Source organism: Crinia signifera, chromosome 12 (genome assembly GCF_055691185.1).
Source record: "Crinia signifera chromosome 12, ASM5569118v1, whole genome shotgun sequence".
NCBI lineage: Eukaryota > Metazoa > Chordata > Amphibia > Anura > Myobatrachidae > Crinia > Crinia signifera.
In genome coordinates, this window is record NC_139228.1 from 89,785,007 (window position 1) to 89,800,595 (window position 15,589).

Here is a 15,589-nt window from a genome sequence, read left to right on the forward strand (position 1 = left end):
CCCCTCTCCAGGAGGACACAATGCTCTGCTCCTGGGCTTCCCTGGTAATGTATGATTGCCAGCACCTGTGCGACACCTTTCTTATCAGTTACCTTGCTCCCCACATGTGCTGGCAATCCTACATTATCCATAACTCCCAGCATGCCCCTCTCCAGGAGGACACAATGCTCTGCTCCTGGGCTTCCCTGGTAATGTAGGATTGCCAGCACCTGTGGTGACACCTTTCTTATCAGTTACCCAGCTCCCCACAGGTGCTGGCAATCATACATTATCCATACCTCCCAGCATGCCCCTCTCCAGGAGGACACATTGCTCTGCACCTGGGCTTCCCTGGTAATGTAGGATTGCCAGCACCTGTGGTGACACCTTTCTTATCAGTTACCTAGCTCCCCACAGGTGCTGGCAATCATACATTATCCATACCTCCCAGCATGTCCCACTACAGGAGGACACAATGCTCTGCTCCTGGGCTTCCCTGGTAATGTATGCAGTGACACCTTTCTTTATCAATGACCCAGCTCCCCACAGGTGCTGGCAATCCTACATTACCAGGGAAGTCCCGGAACAGAGCATTGTGTCCTCCTGGAGAGGGTCAGGTAGGCAACCCTGGATTAGCTGTAACTTTATCTCTCTCCAAGCCTTAGTACATATGCATCTTAATTAGTACCGCAGTTATTTTAATTTAACCATATGTGCTCTAACATGGATATCCTTAAAACCTGCTTTGTTAAATTGCCTCGAGGTGTTATTAATCCATAGACATCCCTTGTTAATTGCAGGAGCCCACTGACTGCCAGGCCTTTTCATTTACCTTTACCTTTGAAACGTATTTTTGAACAATCAAATTAATGTCCGGCCATCGCAGGTTAATGGATCAACCAGTTCCTATGATAATGGAGCCAAGCAGCCTGTGGCATTTTGGAGAATTATATTTGTTTACGCATTGACCGCAATTGAGACGAGTCATAAAACAAATAATGGAGCACTATGCGCCCCCCGGTGTCAATCAGATACTTCTCCCATTGTCTGCAATGCAAGTGACAGAAGCAGACAGTGCTGGGTGACACGGATGCTCTTCGGTGACTTGCACACATCTCTAGCTGTAATGAGTTATTAGCATGTCCCTCACTTCCCTAAAGCCATGGCAGTAACACAACATCTGAGGATCACCAGCCGCCCCAGACTGCCTCCTCCTTGTCACAGCTGGAGCCTCCTGATTTTCATAGGAGACAAGAAGCTATTAGCTGAGAGCAGCAGAGGTTTGGTGCTCTGTAAATGTGCAAATTGGGGTTTAAGCAGCATCTCCAGCTTCAGAAGACGCTCTGTGGGTGTATCCGGTCCTTCCAATGTCTACATTCCCAGCTTCCAAGTTTATCTACTGAAGCTTACAGAGAGTCTGGAAGGTGAAGAGTGATGGGCTCTGTTGTGTCAGGCTGGAGATGGCCACAAAGAACTTCTGTGGACCACGTAGCACCTGAACCCACGTTACCCACCTTTGACCTCTCTCTTCAGCAACGTCGCCTGCTGTCAGAATCGTGGGCACTTATTCAGCAAGATATCGCCAAAGTTGGAGTTATTCTGTTTGTCAGGTAAGGACCGAAGCCCTTGTCTTCTCCCTAAAGTATTCTCATTTATAGGATCCAAGATACCCAGTAGTATTGCTAGGGTGCAGTAGTGAAAGGGTTAATAAATAATGGCAGTCGTGTGATTTCAGGCTCTTTGAAACCCACCCGGAGTGTAAAGATGTGTTTTTCCTCTTCCGTGATGTGGATGATCTCCAGGAACTGACCCACAGTAAGGACCTGCGATTTCACGGACTCAGGTGACTCCCGCTGTCATGTGTCTTATTCACATTTCACTTATATATTACTGTGCGGTGCAGGGATGGATGTGGTCACCCGAGGACATCTGGGCACCAATAATGATTGCGCCTCTTTCAGCAACCTGAAACTGTTGACACTATGAAGGTCGACACATGATATACGTCGACATGACTAAGGTTGGAAGGTCGACAATGGGAAGGTTGATATTAGTTTTACTCTTTTTGTTATTCCCGAATGCTATGGGCGCGGTTCCTCGCTGCGATCCGCACACGATTATATTCTCCCTCCACGCCCTAGTGGATGGTAGGGTACGAAATATCGCCCGTATTGGAACATAATGTGTTCCATAGCCATGCACAGACGTACAGGAGAAGGCGCAGTGAGTGATACCTTTATATTAACATTACTTAGGTCAAATTGTTAAATAATTTACCAACATTGAAGCTAAACAATTACGTAAACTCTTTTTTGCCGTCTGATTTATCCAATAAGCTGAATTCACAGATTAGCATCTGTTCAGCTCGGTGTGACAAGAAAGGGAACGGAATTGTACTCCAGGATATTAATAAACTGCATTGCTCGTGTGAAGTTAATTTCACAGAGGTGCGTTACACCTCCCCCTCTTCTCTGCCACCTCACCCCGCTCTTCACTTGCTTTTTGCCTTCATAACAAAGATTTTAAATTGCCCAATGCAGGATGTATGTGCGCATTTAATACAAATCGAATTCATTTAATAGAAAAAGGTACGTGCAGAATTCCAAAGTGTTTCCACCCATTCCTTGTATCTCAGAGGTTTATTGTACACTCTCATTATATACACAAGACAATATTGAATACAGGTTAGAGGACTGATCAAAGCTACAGTACCACCTAGGAACTTTAGGGCGGATGTACTAACATTCTCTGCCCCACATTGCCGACATTCGCCGGGTACCGCACAGTTAATAATCGCATATGCGATTAGTAACACAAAGGACAGCTCTTGCAATATGAGCTGTCCTCTGCGAATCGGATCAGGTGATGGACTTCTGAGTCTGGTCCCAGGGTGTCCCTCTGAGCATGTACAGACAGGGCTGCCGACAGGTGGGTGCTGTGGGTACAGATGTCCCTGGCCCCGGCCTCTGGCAGCTCACTTTGCCCACCGCAACCCCCCGACTGCCTCCGCTGTGCTGCCTGCTTCTTCAATGCAGGACGCTGTCAGCCAATTAAAATGCTGCACCGGCTTTGGAGCCAATTAGAACTTGTGTACCATTAGCCAATCAGAGAGGCTGCCAGTACACAAGCTCTGATTGGCTCACCAGCCGGTGCTGAAGAAGCCTGTGTTTCGAGACCTGCAGCAGGAGTCAGGCGGTAAGTGAAGGGGAGGGGGGGCCTGGACTGGAAATCGGTCCAGGGCCCCAAAATTCCCAGTGGCAGCCCTGTGTACAGAGTGATGGCGCCCACCGTGGGGCATGCTGGAAGGGACCCGTGGCAGGTCCATAAAACACTCCAGTGGAGAGAAGCCCCTAGACTTGTATAATGACAGCTTTTTCTTGCGTTACTCTCTATTGCAAAAACACAATGATCAGGTTTTAGTACATGGGGGAAATGCAGTAACAACCCAGATAACCCACCATTGGTAGGAATGGTGGGATGCATTGCGTACAAAATACACTGCTAGATGAATCTCGCCACCTGCTGGTAAACAGCTTTAAGTTTTAACTAAGGGGGTTATTCTGGTTCACTCGCAAGGGCAAATTCCTTCTCAAATGGGCAAAACCATGTGCATTGCAGGTGGGGCAGATGTAACATGTGCAGAGAGAATTAGATTTGGGTGGGGTTTTACTTCAAAGTGAGATCTATATTGCAGTGTAAAAATAAAGCAGCCAGTATTTACCCTGCACATAAACAAAACAACTCACCCAAATCTAAATCACTCTGCACATGTTACATCTACCCCACCTGCACTACACATGGTTTTGTCCATTTGAGAATAAATTTGCCTGTGCGAGTGAACCAGAATAAGGGCCTAAATCCAGGGAAAATGTAGGAGTCTGGCAAGGAGCTGATTGGCTGGCTGTTTATCACTCTCCAGATTATCACTTATCAAGCTTAGTACATCTGACCCGGTGAGTGATCTATCATCCAGCGGCTGTTCTTTTGGGAGGGGGTGGGTGCGTGTGTACAAAAGATATGGCGTTCACAGACCTATCAGATTGGATCTGCAGCAGATATATTGGTGTATCTGGCAGTGTATACGGTCAGGACGACATAAAGGCCCTATCTGTAAATCTATATGCTCATCTGAATCGGCCACGACGACAGCATGACCGTGGGTCCGCCGACATGTCACTTTGGTGTGTGCCCTCAGGGGCAAACGCAGGATTTTCAGAAGGGGGTTTCCAGAGAGGGGCGGAGCAAAGCACCGAGATGAACACTTAGGTGACCCAGTATATGCCGAGTCAGTTAAAGTATTATAGATAGACCAAAATGTATATTAATAATAATAATAATATATATATATATACTGTACATATATATGCACACACACATATACATAACAGTAGTGTTGACCCCTGGGCATAGCAATGTATTGGGGCCCCTATCGATCCTCCAGCGGTAGGGGTGGGGGGTGCTATGAGCGGAAGCTTTGATGTCCCTGAATGAAGGGGTCCTGATACATAACTTCCAGGGTGGTAGAGGATGTTTAATATGCAGAGGAGGGGTGTATAGTGGAGTGGGCTTATTATTCATAATTTTCTGGTGGGAGGACAGCTTGCTTGACTGCAGATATCTCCAGATCCCAGAATTAAATTTCTTAGCTTTTATTGGAATTAAAAACTAGAGAATCCCACCTACCAAATGGTATTGGGGACTAGGGGATCCGAGTTCAGGAGGCAGAGCAATCTGCCAACCAAAGGTGGGTAACGTGGGTTCAGGTGCTGGGGAACCAGAGATATCTGACTTCTGATAACCAAACACTGGGCTGTCCTTCGTGCCGACACTGACCTAAAGGAAATCCTTTCTGAAAAACCTGCCCTGAGTTGGAGACGGTCCCCTAACCTTAGGGACAAACTAGTGCAGAGCCATTTTCAGAGAACAACTCAAAGAAAACCAAAACTGAGAGGAACATATCCGTGCAATACCTGCAAAGCATGCACTAACATCAAAAAAACTGATCAGATCATAGACAGATATGGCAAACAATATTCCATCAAACAGTTTATGAACTGCAGCACTACAGGATTGGTACACTGCCTGGAATGCCCCTGCAATTTACGCTACGTAGGGATGACAACTCGAGCTTTCAAACAAAGATTATTAGAGCACATTGGCAACATTCGTAATGCCAAAAAGGACCTCTCGAAACCAAGAAAGCTGACGTCAGTGGCTCGTCATTTTCTTTCCTTTCATCAAGGAAAATCAGAAGATCTCAAGGCTTTTGGGCTGGAACAGGTTAAACTCGGCATTAGAGGAGGCGATATCATGAAAGAACTTCTCCAAAGAGAAACAAAATGGATCTTCTATCTTAACACAGTCAGCCCACATGGCCTGAACGAGTACAATAATTACACCTCCTTTTTGGGTTAAACCAACCCCATGGAACGAACCATCCCAGTCCCAATCGACATAATACTATTTGAAAAGTTATAAAAAGTTAACAAATACAAGCCATATTTTAAGAAAAATCCTCTTTCCCTTGTTTTTTCAAACCCCAGAGACCCCTGAGGGAGCGCTAATCTTCAGCATCCTCAAAACGCACATGGAGTATACGCTAGCACCCATTCATCCTACTAGGAGGTGGTAAGATCCCCCTAGAGGGGAACACACAGATTTCTGTGTTCTGTCATATATTGCACTATCTGGTAATAGAGTCTATAGAAAGTCCAGATTAGGAGACCCCTGACTGTATTAATGACTAAACAATTATAGATGTTATGACTCAGTTTTTCTAGCTGGAAAATTATTGCATGATACCGTCAATTTATTAAATAAATCTTTATTTGTGGTATTGTCTTTTCTAAATTAATTCTTTTTTTCGGGGACACTTGAGACAAGACGCATCGCTCATCGCCCATCAATGCATACAGCACATGGGAGAAAGCAGCATGTGAGGAGTCTGTAGGTGTAACCAATCTAGTCTCTGTTCTATAATCACATTTTGGGTACACCCATTCGTGATTGAAGTGACGATTCCCTGCAAGGGTGGCAGCCAACCAGGGAGGTCTCTTCTCTAACATGAACAGGAGTAACCCACTGTTTTAATATCCATATCTGCAACTGTCACACGGATCCAACCCGCTCAATTGTGGGGATTGATAAAATCAATCCATCAAACGACAATCAGCAGCAGTTGCCGTGCAAACAATCACACTGCAGGGATATACTAACACATCTCTTTCTATATAAATCTATCTAACCCTCAAAACTCTAACTTATTTCTATTCAGACTACCACTCACCATTTGTCTTGTTGGTATAACACGTGCAAACCAGATTGTTACAGCCACAGAAATTACTCATGTGCATATGCTGAAAATCTCCCCCTATTTCTAAGTATACCAGGGGTACTCTGGATCTGTTTGTCAATGCCATAGACTGATATATAGCTTTGGAGATTATACATTGACAAACACAATAGAGTATATTCGCTAACTCACCCACAACATAGAGGTGTCCTCTAGTAAATTCCTTACCATTACCGCAAAATATAACAGTCTCGCTTTATTGATATTAATCAACCAGGGAATGTGACCCACAATACTAGCCAAACCCTGGGAAGGCAGACAATATTGTTTATACAAGGCGGGGATTTTGAACAAGGAACTTTTTTCATGTATATATGTTACGTGTGTCATGTATGTCCGATATCATGTTAAAATCACTTTTTAATGATTAATAATTAAACGTTAAGTTTTAACTAAAGTGTGCCCCCAAACAAAGAGAGTACTTTGCTTTTCTCTGTTTTGACCTTACCTTACTCTCTGGGGAGCACCTCCACACAGTTTATCTCTGTGCTGAGGCACATCTATTTAAAAAACCGTGGACACTTTATTGATGATATTTACCTATAAAACAACTATTGGTGGGTATTAGTGCATAGGTAAAACTATCCTATTCCCCTTTTCCCTATGTTTACACTTTTATTGGAATTAAAAACTAGAGAATCCCACCTACCAAATGGTATTGGGGACTAGGGGATCCGAGTTCAGGACGCAGAGCAATCTGCCAACGAGAATATAAAACTACATACCAGGTGTGTGGAGCTGGAGCAGTAACCAGGTGCTGGGAGGCTGATATCTCTGGTTCTGGGCAAAGTAGAGACAAACTCCTAGTGTGCGTCAAAGGGGAAGAGTCCCAGCTTTTGGAATATACCCTCAGAAAAACTGTAAGTCAGACAGAACCGGAAATATCTGACTGGGAAGAGCAATTAAAAGGCTTGGATGGGGACCACTGCTTTGAAGTCAGATATCTCTGGTTCCCCAGGGCCGATATTTTAAATTATTGTTCCCATGGAAAGAAGGAACCCTCAGCTTTCAGTCTAGGGCCCTTAGACTCCTGGGGGGTTTCTGGGTACTCAGAAACCCCCCTGCGTGCGCTACTGGCCCTGCTTAAGGTTAGTGCAGGCCTCGCTCATGAGAGCTTACAATCTAGAGCAGGCATTCCCAACCACGGTCCTCAAGGCACACCAACAGTACAGGTTTTGTAGATATCCAGGCTTGAGCACAGTTGACAATTAGTATCTGAGGGATTCTGATTAAACCATCTGTGCTGAAGCCTGGATATCACTAAAACCTGCACTGTTGGTGTGCCTTGAGGACCGTGGTTGGGAATGCCTTATCTAGAGATATTGATATTCTTACTCTGTGCTTTTGTCATTTTGATTAACCATTATGTTTCAGCAAGTATATTGCTAGGCCTGAGGCCGTTCCGGTTTCCTTGAGAACCGTGCTCTGCGTTATGAAGCTAAGGATAGATAGTTCAGTACAAAGCTCTACACATCATATTGCTGTATAATCATTGTGACATACCAGCGTACAGAGGCCCTTATTCTGGTTCACTCCCAAAGGAAAATTCCTTCTCAAATGGACAAAACCATGTGCACTGCAGGTGGGGCAGATGTAACTTGTGCAGAGAGGATTACATTTGGGTGAGTTATTTTGTTTCTGTGCAGGGCAAATACTGGCTGCTTTTTTTACACTGCAATATAGATCTCACTTTGAAGTAAATCCCCACCCAAATCTAACTCTCTCTGCACATGTTACATCTGCCCCACCTGTGGTGCACATGGTTTGAAAAGGAATTTGCCTTTGCGGGTGAACCAGAATAAGGGTATATATATATATATATATATATATATATATATATATATATAATGTGCTTCACCAATTCATACCTTATCATCAGGGTCCTGTCATTTGTGGAGAAGGTTGTTGCTCGGATGGATAATTCTGCCCGGCTGGAAGACCTCGCATTGGAACTTGGGAAGAGTCACTACAGATATAATGCAGCTCCTAAATATTATCAGGTGAGAAACCTCTTCCCCAATTTCTGTATGATGATGGCGCAGAACTCCTGCTGCTGGGATCAGTCAGTCTGTCTGTATTATTGGTGCTACTGACCTGTAATGGCCTAGTTTTGCAACAAGACAATGAGTAAAGGAGTATATGAGGATAGCAGCAACAGGATTTAAAGGAGCAATCATAAGTATAAGTTACAGCAGTGGTCAGGGAACTGGGACCTCATTACCCCACACAGTGCATGTTTTGCAGGTCTCCTCACAGAATCACAAGTGAAATAATTAACTCCACCTGCGGATCTTATATAATGTGTCTGAGTAATTAGTACACCTGTGCACCTGCTGGGTTACCAGCAAAACATGCACTGTGTGGGGTAACAGTGGCAAACGCAGGATTTTCAGGAGGGGGTTTCCAGAGGGGCGGAGTAAAGCACGGAGATGGACACTTAGGTGACCCAGTACCTATATACCTATAAGTATTATAGATAGACCAAATGTATATAAATAATAATAAAAAAAATAAAATATTTATATATATATATATATATATACACATACATACATACAGGGGCGTCAACAGCAGTGTAGACCCCTGGGCATAGCAATGTATTGGGGCCCCTACAGATCCCCCGATAGGGGTGGGGGGAAGCTTCTATGTCCCGCGGGTGGTAGGGGGTATTATATCAACCGCTCAGCATGTAGGGCCTGGATCAGTAATTTCCACGGTACTTATGTATTATCTGGGCTCCCATGTTAAATGCACCCCATTTTTTCATACCCCTACTATCCAACTACACATGGATTTGATTTTATATAGTGTGGCGAGCGCAGCGAGCCACCGTGCCCGAAGCGTGGTGAGTGGACGTGGTCTCATAAGAAAAACGGGAGCCCAGATATTACATAAGTACCATTTCCACTTTACTGCACAGATGGTGGGAGGTGGGAGAAGGGGGCATTGGGCTGAATGAAGGGGCCCTGATACATAACTTCCAGTGTGGTAGAGGATGTTTAATATGCAGAGTAGGGGTGTATAGTGGAGTGGGCTTATTATTCATAATTTTCAGGACAGCTTGCTTGACTGCAGATATATCCAGTTCCCTGAAATAGATTTTTTAGATTTTAATGGAATTAAAAACTAGAGAATCCCACCTACCAAATGGTATTGGGGACTAGGGGATCAGCATTCAGGAGGCAGAGCAATCTGCCAACAAGTATATAAAACTACATACCAGGTGTGTGGAGCTGGAGCAGTAACCAGCTGCTGGAAGGCTGATATCTCTGGTTCTGGCAACAGTAGAGACAAAAGTGTCCATCAAAGGAGGAGAGTCCCAGCTTTTGGAATATACCCTCAGAAAAGCTCTGTCAGAAAGAACCTGAAATATCTGACTGGGAAGAACAATTAACAGGCTTGGATGGGGACCACTGCTTTGAAGTCAGATATCTCCGGTTCCCAAGGGCCGATTTTTACATTTCTTGTACCCATGGAAAGAGGGGACCCTCAGCTTTCAGCCTAGGGCCCATAGACTCCTGGGGGGTTTCTGGGTATTCAGAAACCCCCCCTGTGTGCGCCACTGGGTAATGAGGACCGAGTTCCCTGACCACTGAGTTACAAAGTCATGTTTGAGAATTAATATTATTTTCCTTTTAAATTAAATGGGCCGAGAAGCAACTGATTAAAAAAAAAAAACCTTATTAAATTTACATTGGGTCACAATCTTGTCATATATGTAATGTCTATAGGGAGGATGTTATGTCGATATTGGTAGCATGTCAACATCGTAGGTGGCCTTCTTCAAAATGTGTCCCTAATACTACGGGTGGCCATACACTATGCTTTTGACCTCTTTTACACGTCATCCCCACCCAGTATAATGCCGGGCAGGTGATGTCACCAGAGGCGGGGCCTGTGAGGGAAATGGCAGATAACAGCATTTTCCAGTGCCCGCTTTTCCATTGCAGTGAACGGCTACAGGTCCCATCGACCCGGCTTACCTGTTTACATTGCACCCATGTTCAACCAGGAACTTTTGCGGAGTTGAAATCCTGGGTCTCCCGGCCTGGGTGAGAGCGTTTACACCGCCTGCAAACCTGGGTTTTTGCGCTCTCCCATGCCAAAACTTGGGTTATAAGGACTAAGAGCCGAATTCATTCTCGTCTGCGGTCCCGGCTCCCCTCCTGGCTCCCGCTGCTAATGAAAACTGACCCTCACTAAATGGCTGCCCATAAAAACAGACCATCTTTAAGGATGCTAGAGGACCGCAAACAAGTAACTCTGCAGGTCCCAGCCACAGACGCGGCAGGTCCAGGAAGGCGGCAGCGGCGTAACAATAGCCCCGCAGATCCCCAGCGCCTCCATGCCACCGCATGGTCTGCGGGGCTATTGTTACTACACTGGCCGAGGCGTTTGCAGATATCGGGGTGGGCAGGGGGCTGGCCATAGGGACACCCAACGGTGGGTGCACCCAGAACAATGCTGGCGTCCCTATGCGAACACAAGCGGGTCAAAGCGTGCACAGGGCAGGCGCCTGACAACACGTCGTGAGCACATGATGGTCAGAGACCACTGAATTTTATGGCCATATGCTCACATGCAAATGGAGGTGTGAGCATACACAGCCATTTGCATAGTGAAGGTCAGCAGCGATGCCAGGCGTTCATTCGTGAAAGACCACTAGTTAGTGAATCACCCCCACAGGGCTCTATCCCCTGCCAAGCGCTGATGCCCAACAACATGGCTCCTACCACCCAGTAGATACTCTGTTCCTTGATCTCAGTTTTAGGTAGCCGTCACCGGTGTTAAAATCGCCCTTCTCATTGGATAACTAGTAATTGGTGGCAGGTTTGTAGATGCATTTCCAGCTCTAACATTGTAATTTATGTTGTAGTATGTGGGCGCTGAATTCATTTCAGCTGTTCGACCAATACTGAAAGACCAATGGACACCGGAGCTGGAGAATGGGTGGAAGGTATGTAGCTTGTTCTAGCCAATTAAGAATCAATGATATTCCCATTCAGCACACTGTAATAATCTATATCTATGCCGACTTGAATCGTGAAGAATAAATCAGTTTAAAAACAAAGTAACGAAAAACTAACGACCGGATGACGGAACAATAAAGGTCCCCAGGAAATGTAGACTACTTGTAATTGTTATACATACACCCACACACCTGTTTGAGGCTGAAAGTATCCTGACCACTTGGCCCAAGCAGGGCAGCGGAGAGGAATCCCGGGCCCGGGTAATTAGTACCCCACCCCTCTCGGCTGCCCTGGGCCCAAGCACCACATAGCTGGATTATAGAGTAGATGTATGACGCAATGAAAAGAGTGGAGATGTGAGCCAGTGGAGACGTTACCATTGGCAACCAATCAGCTTTGAGGTAAAAGTTATCAAGCGCATTCTATAATATTATAGGTAGCAGTTCGGGTGGCCAATCCCGGGAACAGGATCGGCGGAATACCAGGAATTGGCCCCCAAAACGCTGGGATTTAAATCCCAGGATTGGAGTTTCAAATACCGGGATTTCAGGATTAGACCGTGCTACCCTCGCACCTCATCTATTGCATCCCGCACGGCTCCAGGACAACAACCCAACCACTTTCCGGCTCCATTGCCGCACCACACATGTACATAAATATGCGGGGCGGCTGAGGTGGGTTTTTTTTAATCAGGGAAGCCAATCCTGGGAATCCAGGGAAAAGGCATTTTTCAATCCCGAATTCAAGGATTTAAAAAAATGCCCCGGATTGGCATCCCTAGAAGCAGGTGATTGGTTGTCATGGGCAACTTCGGCACTCTTTTCACTGCTTCATACTGTACATCTCCCCCCATGACTATTGTTGCTCACTGACCGGTGGGGCTGTCACGCAGGCAGAGCTGTGGTACGCTGGCTCATGTGGTACACCGGCTCGTGTGACCAGTTTGCAGCTCTACAATATTTTCCTACATCAGAACTTGATCTTGTTTTTTATTCTTCTTGCCTCTTCAGGGTCTATTTTCCTATATATGTGCGGTGATGGAAAGAGGATACAAGGAGGAAGAAGCCAGAAGGGCCGATGACAGCAGCCGTAAATGACCACAGGGTCATGGCTGGGTAGTAAAGCTGCAATAAACAACCAATGGCATCGCACAGGGAGGTATACAGCCCAGTTTAGGCATTACCCACTCTGGGTGGGTGTTGGCTTTATAAAGTCTTTCTGCCAATCCTCCACGTTACTGAAAGGTTTGGCTAAGCCGTTTGACTATCTGGTGTCGTTCGCACTAATCAGTGTCTTCGGAGGCCGAAGTAATTGGCTCTGGGCCTATTTCAGAGCTGGACAGAAAATAAATACAGCTTTGCCTTGCCATCCAATTTGAAGGAGGAACATGCGGGAGATGGCTCAGTACAAGAGGTGCCTCCTGCATGTCACTGAAAATCCAGCAATGCGACCAACTCCGCCAGCTGGGATCCTGCGGTTACCATGTTCCACGCAGACCTCAAAGCCTTATGCAGCTGGCCAATGGAAAGAGGAGCTGCAAGGCCAGAAGTCTGCATGGTAAACAGCTGGTCTCTCCCCTCCCTCCGCCCCATCAGTGCCGCTGCCTGTCAATCAGGCGGTGTCAGTTGGGAACTATAAGCGACACAGCTGGTGCCTGTTCTAGGCATGCGCCTCGCCCAGCAGTAGATCCCTGATCATGGTCTGTCATAGGGAAATGGGTCATACAATATAGATCACCCCTCACTGGAAACACATTCCAGAGACCTTGTCTGTCTGTCTGATACAAAATCTAACAATAAACAGATCTGACATATTGGAATACACGTTCTTGATTGGTATGAATAGCGCCAACATTAGTCTCCATCTATATAGTATCTTCTAGAAAAAACCTACCATTTATGATCTAGCAAGAAGCGCCAATTGCTGGACTGTGTATTTATATGTAATATCCATAGAAACATGGGCCCTATAGCATTTATATAGTTGTGTTCTGAGACAAACATGCGATTGGATAACGTGCTTAGGTTATAGTAATATACAAGTTAGCTTAAACATTATAGTTATGATACAAAGTTTATAAGTGGCCCTTATTCAGATCTGATCGCAGTACAAATTTGTTCTCAAAATGGGCAAAACCATGTGCACTGCAGGTGGGGCAAATGTAACATGTGCAGAGAGAGTTAGATTTGGGTGGGGTGTGTTGAACTGAAAATATTGCAGTGTAAAAATAAAGCAGTCAGTATTTACCCTGCACAGAAACAAAATAACTCACCCAAATCTAACTCTCTCTGCACTTTTACATCTGCACATGGTTTTTCCACAAATTAAGAACAAATGTGGGTTCTTATGTAATATCTGGGCTCCCGTTTTTCTTATGAGACCGCGTGCGCTCGCCACGCTTCGGGCACGGTGGCTTGCTGCGCTCGCCACACTATATAAAATCAACTCCATGCGTAATTGGATAGTAGGGGTATGAAAAAATGGGGTGCATTTAACATGGGAGTCCAGATAATACATAAGTACCCAAATTTGTACTGCGATCAGATCTGAATAAGGGCCAGTGTGTGGTATGTAATGTGTTGTACCCTTTACATTTAGATCAATCACTAACTACTTCTAAATGTACCCAACTGCTGCCTCAGTACTCTGGAGATATAGAACATATTATTGGTAGGAGATGGTGGAATTGTAGGAAACCAGTGCCTGAAAGTTACCAGATAACTATGTGTGTAAAGCTGGGTGCACACAATACCATACGCGGCACCGATATCGATACCAATATCTGCAGTGCTGGTGGACCAAAGATCTAGCCGTAAACCACTGAACAATATTAATATAATATTACAATAATAATTATATGGAGTAGAGAACAATTAAATGTTGTATATAGTAAACAAGTCTTAAGCCTTGTCTGACGGACGGACAAAAGATTATTCTTATGCAATTCTCAAAAGTTTTGTAAAGTAAAAATGTAGCCAGGAAAGTCTTTAGCCCAGAGACATGGTAATCAGTGATGTGACTGTTGGTTTCTTTTTCTACGTTCCAATAAAAAAAAGCCTAATAGAACATTTGTGATTATTAATAAAAGTGTCACTTGCAATATTCCATTGCCTTTTATTGTGCATAAACCAGAATACAACAATATTCAGTCATACCCCCTTTCAGATATATGTGAAAATGCCATTTGTTTTTTCACATGCTCGCGAATCAACCCAGGACTAGCGTATGTCTAAAAGGGATATGCTCATTGGGGTACTTGTGTATTATCTGGGCGCCCGATGTTGAAATTGTATGCCACTACCTTAAGCATGCGATGCGATTTCCCTCGAAGAGAAAAATCGCGTCGCATTGTATGGTATACAATACGACGCGATTTTGGCTAAATGCCCATTTTTATATGTACAGACACCCAGATGCCTGTTTCATATGTGAAATGGCCCCCCAGACCCCTTTTTTAATTGTATACCCACCCTGATGGCCAAATGCCCCCCATTGTTAACGCCACCCCCACTATCAACGCCAACCCGAAGCGTGGCGAGCGGCAGCGGTACGCGTCCTCCGACCTTTTCATACCCCCACTATCCACGTTGGTGTGGAGTCGATTTCATATAGTGTGGCAAGCGCAGCGAGCCTCCGAGCCCGAAGCGTGGTGAGCGCAGCGAGGGGACACGTATTACTTCACATGTAATTCGCGTGCGCTCGCCACACTATATAATATCAACTCCACGCCGACGTGGATAGTGGGGGTATGAAAAGGTCGGATGACGCGTACCGCTGCGCTCGCCACGCTTCAGGTTGGCGTTGATAGTGGGGGTGGCATTAACAATGGGGGCATTTACCCATCAGGGTGGGTATACAATTAAAAAAGGGGTCTGGGGGACCATTTCACATATGAAACAGGCATCTGGGTGTCTGTACATATAAAAATTGCGTCAAATCGAATTGAATGCAATATGATTGTATGCGATGCAACGTGATTTTAAGGTGCGATGAAAAAAATCGGGCGCCCAGATAATACACAAGTTCCCTCATTGTGTCACCACCAAGTAGGTCGACAGGTTATTTTTTTACTGTTTTTTGAGCCGACATGCGGTATTTCATGCCACATACCATCCACTAGGGCAGTCATTCCCAACCACGGTCCTCAAGGCACACCAACAGTGCAGGTTTTGTAGATATCCAGGCTTGAGCACAGGTGACTTAATTAGTATCTGAGGGATTCTGATTAAACCATCTGTGCTGAAGCCTGGATATCACTAAAACCTGCACTGTTGGTGTGCCTTGAGGA

General features: G+C 45.3%; 1 protein-coding gene across 1 annotated transcript; it reads left to right on the top strand.

Moving 5' to 3' along the window:
- Positions 1 to 1,052: 1,052 nt before the first annotated feature.
- LOC146049856 (neuroglobin-like) lies at positions 1,053 to 14,398 on the top strand. The gene is made up of 5 exons (XM_083166509.1): positions 1,053 to 1,589; positions 1,715 to 1,822; positions 8,211 to 8,331; positions 11,208 to 11,288; positions 12,312 to 14,398. The coding sequence occupies exons 1-5, from the start codon at positions 1,414 to 1,416 to the stop codon at positions 12,396 to 12,398; spliced, it is 573 nt and encodes a 190-aa protein (XP_083022635.1). The 5' UTR covers positions 1,053 to 1,413; the 3' UTR covers positions 12,399 to 14,398.
- The last annotated feature ends 1,191 nt before the right edge of the window (positions 14,399 to 15,589 follow it).